Genomic DNA, 7,737 nt, shown 5'->3' on the forward strand with positions numbered 1-7,737 from the left:
TAAATTTTGCACCATACTATCTATAGTTTGTTCTTTAGGTAGTTGAGCTTTATTTTTTATAGAACTCAATCAACTGATAATAAACACAGGGTTCAGCCTGAATTCAAATCAATCCGAACGTGGAACAAGTAAGATATTAGACACTTGGTATAGCAAACAAACTAATGCGAAAACAAAAGAGAGCGCAAAATTGTTAAAATTATTTAGCGTTGTGCTCAGTCGAAAATTTTATTGGGTCCGCCGTATTACTCACGAGGATCATCTCAATCACATAATAATAAACATAATGGAACAGCAAAAATAAAGGTCCTGTAAGATGAATAAGGAGTAAACCAATTGCTAAATGGCCAACTATACTTTCAAGTTTCAACAAATCTGACAAAAGCTAAAGTCGTGCAAGTTTCAACACTCAGCAGGTAATTTACAATAACAGTAAAATATCTAACGAAACAGAAAAAACCAATCTAACCGACTGTCTAACAAGAATAATTTCTGAAACAACGGCATTTAGCTTGCATCCATTGGGTCTTGTAATACTGAAACAAGGCCAAGCGGCAACGGTTTATACGAGACTAACGGTGTATAATTAAGCTCATAACTTACATCGATCGACCCAAATATGTTAAATTTTCCAGCACTACTATAAGCAACTTCAGCATCACTGCATCTTTTAAACACCACTCTTGCACGACCCCCTTGTCTATCAACTTCGGTTTCCGATTCAATCAACGGCCCAAATCGTCTAAACATTTTTATTAAATTAACCTCCGAAGAAAAATTGATGCCCTCTGTAAACTTTAATACAAGCTCCGTAGCCAAATTTTCTCGCCTTCTCTTTTCTACCTCTGATTCTTCCTTTACTTCAACTTTTTCGTGTTTTTTACTCGAAGCTCGTTTTTTATTTGATTGGCGACTCTTTTTTGCCGGTTTATCTTGATCGTATGACACAATCTGATGATCTAACCCTCCATTTTGATGATCTTGCAAAATTTGATCTTCAGGTTGATTTTGGATGATGATCTTGTCTGTCCAATACGAATCGTTAATATCTTCAAGGTCGAATTCAAAATCTACAGGGTCGTTTTCGCTCGATGCTTTTATTTCCCTAATAGTGACTGGTTTTTCAACGGTTGAATTCTTCTTCTTATTCAAAGACTTGCTAAAAACAGATGCTCTCCAATCATAGAAAAAAGGTATGATGGTATTCAAAAAGACGTAATCCTTCATTGGATTTTGAGCAGTTATATGCAATTGTAATAGCATCTGGTCTACCGATGCTTCTTGAAAGTTTTCAGTAGAACCAACTACTTGGTCAACATCTTGACCATCTTGTTGACCATGGTCAACCTTCGATGGTGGCCCAGTCAACTGACTCGCTACTCGTTGAATCATTTCACCAATTTTAAAAGACGGTTTAACACTCGAGACAGAAACGACAGGTGCTTTATCAGGAACGCGATTTCTTCTTTTCACCGAACCGTTTGAAATTGAATCACGCGCCTTTCTTTTTTTATAACCAGACGACTTACTTTTCTTGATGACATCATATCCTGATTCTGGTGCATCATCCGTTACATCTGATAAACTTATCTCCTTATTTGGATACAATCCCGTTTCAATCAACTTGTTCTCGAGTTGCTCACCGTTCGTATCAACTTGTTCAATAGAAGCATCTTCCAACAATTCTCCATAACACCGAAACTCGGAAGGTTCCGGAAGCTTCTTATAACGACTGTAAAACGATAACTGAGCCTTAGCCATTGCAACCTCCAATTTATCACCTTCATAGGGTAACTGCGCGAGTAATTTCACATATTCAACAAGTTTATCAGGCTCGAAAGATGCCACGCTGGCAGATTTCTCTAAACCGCGTCTCGTAGACGATTTTTTTCGAACTCCGGCGTTTTCTATAACCTGATATTCAATCTTCTTATAAATATTCTTTGGAACACACGAGCATGCAAGCCCTAATTTTACCCGTCTGCTGACCTCATCCAAAGCAGACTCAACCGCAATTTTAAACGATTCTAAATTGGTTTGCTTTACCATCTGAGAAAAGTTAGCCCGAAACGGGACCAGGGTGGTCGAATCGTTCCAAGCAAAACTATGGTCTCCAAAATACGCTACCAAATAACGACCCGTTTTATGATACTTCATGGCTTTTTGTGATGCATCGGCGGGGTCCATTATCTGTCCTGGCCACCATGGATGGCTTCTTACTTTACCCCACACCAAATCAGAAACTGCAAACTCACCTTCCTTTTTCGGCGGCATAAAATAACGTGACTGATGCAGCGAAAACAACCTTCCGGAATATTCGGTCACGTTATTCTGCTCGTCTTCTTGCATGTACTCAACGTTTTCATCTGAGTCGGTCTCGATTTCTATATGTTCATCTTCTGACAATGGAGATTTAATCAAATCCGGTTCGTCAAAAAGTGGAACCTCAACTTCCGCACGACGTGCATATACAATTGGTTCTTGGGACTTGACGTTTTCCTCCCGGTGTCCTGCCGAAAGTCCCGGTTCCACATTTTCGAAGTTTTCGTCAATCTTAAAGTCTTGATCTTTTTCTGGGCAGCCATTTGTAACATCATCAAACACTGTCGTTTCATCTTTCCAACCCAATACTTCATCTATGTCCACCCCTACATCATCCCCTATCTCCATGTCAGCGTCTACATATGAAAATTCTTGATGTTTGACTACACCTTCGATACGTGTTTCACCGTTGACTCCCTCAGAACCAGAGTTGACCATGTTCAACGATTCTGTAATCTTCGACGAATCTAATACCACATCTCCGTTACTACATTTATCATCCATAACAACATTTTCTTCTTGAACCGATTCAATATGCCGTTCCACAATCACCTCGTTTTTACTTTTTGTTTCCTCTTTCTCTTCTATTGTTTGAGACTCTTCGATCACAGATTCAACAGCCGCTTTCGAGTCACTTATCCCACCTCCATTTTCAACGTTTTGAGCATCCTTTGTTGTAACTTCACCTATTTCTGAACTGTCTACATGAGTTGCATTATCAGGACAAACCATATTCGGATCCACACGACCTTCATCTTTGTCATCTAACCCATTTCCTAACGCCACCACATCAACATCCTCAGAACCATGATCAACAGCGTTCAACGGCTCTGAAATCACCGAAGAATCTAACGTTTCGTTCTCATCTCCACTTTTTTTAATCACAACACGATCCACATCCATTATTTCTCGATCATCCGTTGTTTCAACTTCAATCGTTGTACTCACACACTCTTCTTTATTCCTTACATCAACTTCACCTGTTCCTTCACCGAAAACATCGACTGCTTCATCTTTGCCAGCGAAACCCTCCTCCACAACTACCCAATCAACTTCATCGAATGACTCACCAATTCCAGACAAATCCACAATCTCATCTTCTTTTTCAACACCTTCCTCCACCGCCTCATCGGTCAAACCTCTTTCAGTTGACTCCTTACTATCAATCACACCGTTAGATCCACTCGCAACAACGTTTTCGTGCACAACATCTTCCGTCGATCCTCCGTCATTCACTAACATCTCAACTTTCTCACAACTCAAAACCCTAGTTTCGCCTGAAACTGCAGCTTCTTCAACTGTCTGCCCATCAACATCATCATCACCAACAACATCCACTATCATATCCTCCATGTCATCTTTCTCAGCCGACAAACCCTCGGTTTTCGCCTTACTTACTACTAATTCATCGTCAATTGTAACAGTAGTTTGCTCAACACTAAGCATCACATCATCCTCGTGTTCTTTCATACTTGCCACTGTAATTAACCCTAAGTGCACAAATCAACAACATAAAAAGGAAATAAACTACGTAAATACTCTATTAAAGGTACAAACATAACACAAAACCCCTAATTTCAAAATTTTATACTGTATACACATCAGGCATGTAAGAAAACAAAAAATAAAAATGAAGCCCTAATATGAATAGAGTGTTACCGTTGTTGATTGAAGTCGCGTAAGATGATGATTATTATGTAGACAGATACAGTGACAGTGAATCGAATTTTGTGTATTGTAGATATTCGTAAAAAGAAAGAACGAAAGCTTGAATCCCCAAAAAAAGAGCCGAAAATAATGTTACTGGTTACTCAAAAACACAATCATGGAGCAAGTGCTTTGTATTTTTAATTTTTTTATTAAAATTAAATAAAAAATAAAAATCTTATTTTGGAGACTAAATTTACGGATCCGGTGACTTCGCTTAAAACTGACCCGAACACCGAACACGCCTCTTAAGTTGGCCAGATGGCCTCAGACTTTGTACTTCGTACTTTGACTTGCTTTACCATTCCGTGACTTTCTTTCTTTTAGATACTCCTCCGTAATACTTATACCAATGTCAGTGTCCGTGAATGGACCCGTGTGTGAGCCCGTGGTTGAAGCACACCAATACTAGCACTCCGTTCATGGCCGTCGTTGGTATATCCGTCTTGCATTTCGCCGTTGCACGACATTTTCCATCACTGAGTATATGCGTTTTTTGTCGTAAATTAAGCTTTTTTTTATTGTAAAATAAGTGTGAGATAGTATGTGATGGGTATGTCATGGTTATTAGCAGTTAGTAATGGGAAGAAATTACTGATGTGACGCTGATGTGGCAGTCCGTCCTGAGATGACACTACGTCATGGTTAAGAGTGGTCTAACTGTGTGTGTCAGTTTTTTGTGTCAAATACTTAAATATTAGGTAGAGTGATGTGGTAAAATCTGATTGAAAATTGGGTGGGAAAAATAAACTAAATATAAAAAATATATATTAATTAAAATTGGAAAATCATTGATTGGTTAAAAATCAAACTGACGAAAAAAAATTTGCATTGAGGTCCCGACTGACGCCCAAAACTGACACCCGATTAGGGTCCGTCAGTTTTCGTCAATTAAGTCCATGTCATCTGACGGACTAAACTGACGCCCGGTTATGAATGGTCTTACTCTATTTGAAGACCAAATTATTTATCTTCGTTTTTAAATAGATTCCCCCCCCCCCCCCCCCCCCCCCCCCAATTTTTCATATAATAAGTCTTAAAATTAGAATTATTCTAATGAAAACATTTACAACTATCATTAACTAAGAGTTGTCGACTTGTCGTTAACGTGCAGAAAATATTTGTATAGTTTGATAATCGTAATTAAAAGTTATCGGTAACCACCATGCACAAATTTTTCTCTGTGTTCACGACAATTCTAAATCCTTAAAACTATCGTGAATAAATACTCCGTAAAAGATATTAAATAATTCATTGTAAATTAAAACACTCCCATTAAAATTTATTTGTGCTTGTTTTACTTTATATTTGTAAAGACCCGTCCTAATTCACCTGGACGAAGTCTCCAACATTTGGTCCCATTGCGAGGTACTGAATTCTATATGCCATGAATGACTCCAAATAATATCTTTAAATTGAGCAAATGCACAGCGAAAGATTTCTTTCGTACCTGAGTGTGACGATCGCTCCAAATTCATATGGACAATACGTCATTCATTGATTTCATTGCGAGGTATTTGACCTCTATATGATACGTTTTGTAAACATTGCATTCTTTTGAAAAGGCACACCATAAATGAATATTTAAATCAAAGGTTTTCGACATCTGATGATTTCTACATATAGATAATCACCGTAAATAATAGTTTACAATAGTACTTTCGTTGACAATGCAGTCAAAATAAGATACATGATGATGATTTGGTGAATGCAACGTTTCCTTGAAAAATATGCCATGTACGACTCCATGCACATAGCTTGTCTAACATATAAGCAAACAACGGAAGACTTTTAGGAAACCTGAGAATAAACATGCTAACAAGTGTCAACACAAAGGTTGGTGAGTTCATAGTTTTAGTGTTTCGCATAATCTGTATATAAAGGTGGATCACAAGATTTCAGTTGTTTCATCCGAAACGTTTATCAAAATATTCTACAAAATTGAGCACCCTGGTAACTAAACTTAACGTATATATAATTTATACCCTTTGTATAATCATATTAATAATACACGTTGTAGCGACCCGACAAAATCGTCATTGACGGCGCCGTCTACTTAGGTCCCGTTACGTGGTCATAAGTCTTTAAAACAACGTTTGACCAAAAGATATGTCGCATTCATTTCAAATGTAAAGATTGTTCAAAGTTTACAAGAATAGTTCCACCACAAGTTACGTTACAAAGTTATAAGTACAAATGAAACTTATGCGACACAATTTAAAAGTAGCCAAAAGACGCTCCATGTATGCATATATACTCGACATCCAATGCAAGTATCAAAATAATGAGCGGAAGCATGTATCATGTATCGTTCAAGGACCTGAGAAAAACATAGAAATCTGTCAACGAAAACGTTGGTGAAATCATAGGTTTAAGTAAGTAAGTACAAATGAACCACAAGATTTATAACATTTCAATAATAGTTAACCATTCCAAAAATTTGTTATCACGAGCACCCAATTATCAATGCTTAACATTCCTTCCATAGAACCGCATCACCTTAGTGCTAGAACATACACTGTTTCTCGAAAATATATTTCATTCGTAAACGGTAGCGAACCGTTTGAATGAGGGTTTGTCAAACCCATATGGCCATATAACATAAGTTCTCGCTTACACCCGGCAAGTGTAACTAATGATAATCGAATTGAGGATTTTTGTTCTAAACTCGTATGTAGAATGTTTGTTTTCCTGTACTTGTGTTCACTTAGTTAAAAAGGAACGTTTATGTTTTCTCATCCCAAATGTAAGTTTCAAAAGAGTAAAAGTGGGACTATGATCTCACCTTGAGTGCACGAGTAGTAAAGTACTTCAACAAGTAAACGTGTGCAAAGAACAATGCTAGTCTTGACCTAAACAATAGGTTGTATCAATAACGGTAAACACGATAGGTCGAAGATGTTCAATTAGTCCTATGGCTCGTTACGACTCGAATACTACAACATGTGAGTCAAATTGTCATGTTTCATGCAAGATACGAGTATAAAAGCATGTTAGAACGATTTGCACAAACATTTGGTTAAGTTTGATTAAAAGTCAACTTGGTCGGGTCAAAGTCAACGAAAAAGTCAACACGTTCGGGTCGGGTCCCGAACTATTTCTCTGAGGTTTTTAATCATATATGAGCACGTTAGAACAAGTTACATGTGAATCGGAGGTGCGTAGCATAGTAAACATTTTTCGAAAAATGGTAAAACGAAACAGAAACTTCAAGTGTAACTGGACGGCGTCCAGATTTTCTGGACGGCGTCCAGTATTAAAGGACTGGACGGCGTCCCAATATCTGGACGGAGTCCAGTATCGAAGAACTGGACGGTGTCCTAATATCTGGACGGCGTCCAGATTAGTATTCAGGTTCTGTTTGCTGAAAGTCTCAAGTGCACGAACCAAAATCCAAACAAACACAATTTATGATCCGCAAACAATCAAGACAAGTATCTTATACCGTTGGGAAGGTAATTTGACGAGGAAAACAACTAAACACATTTCATCAATCAATCTACCTATTACAACAACCAAAACTGCATCTAATGCTTAACATTAACCGCATACAAGTTCATAAATGCAATTCAATGATTCGGGCAACCAATTTACATGAATGATATGCCGTTTCGAAGGTAATCAAGCATACAATCCAACTAAACACTTACCAATAATAATCCATGGCATTCAATGCATCAAAAGTCCATTTCAAGTTCATCAAACCCT

The 7,737-nt window shown here is 37.8% G+C and overlaps 1 protein-coding gene across 1 annotated transcript; it reads right to left on the reverse strand.

The window, feature by feature from the left end:
• Positions 1-317: 317 nt before the first annotated feature.
• LOC139861502 (uncharacterized) lies at positions 318-4,115 on the reverse strand. Its single transcript, XM_071849900.1, has 2 exons — positions 3,982-4,115; positions 318-3,812 (listed from the first exon to the last, which is right to left on the reverse strand). The coding sequence occupies exon 2, from the start codon at positions 3,790-3,792 to the stop codon at positions 508-510; it is 3,285 nt and encodes a 1,094-aa protein (XP_071706001.1). The 5' UTR covers positions 3,793-3,812; positions 3,982-4,115; the 3' UTR covers positions 318-507.
• Between the last annotated feature and the right edge of the window lie 3,622 nt (positions 4,116-7,737).

The sequence above is a fragment of the Rutidosis leptorrhynchoides genome, chromosome 8 (assembly GCF_046630445.1).
Source record: "Rutidosis leptorrhynchoides isolate AG116_Rl617_1_P2 chromosome 8, CSIRO_AGI_Rlap_v1, whole genome shotgun sequence".
Lineage (NCBI taxonomy): Eukaryota > Viridiplantae > Streptophyta > Magnoliopsida > Asterales > Asteraceae > Rutidosis > Rutidosis leptorrhynchoides.

Coding starts and splice junctions, on each gene's coding strand:
- LOC139861502 (XM_071849900.1), bottom strand. CDS start 3,792: ATGAAAGAACACGAGGATGATGTGATGCTTAGTGTTGAGCAAACTACT.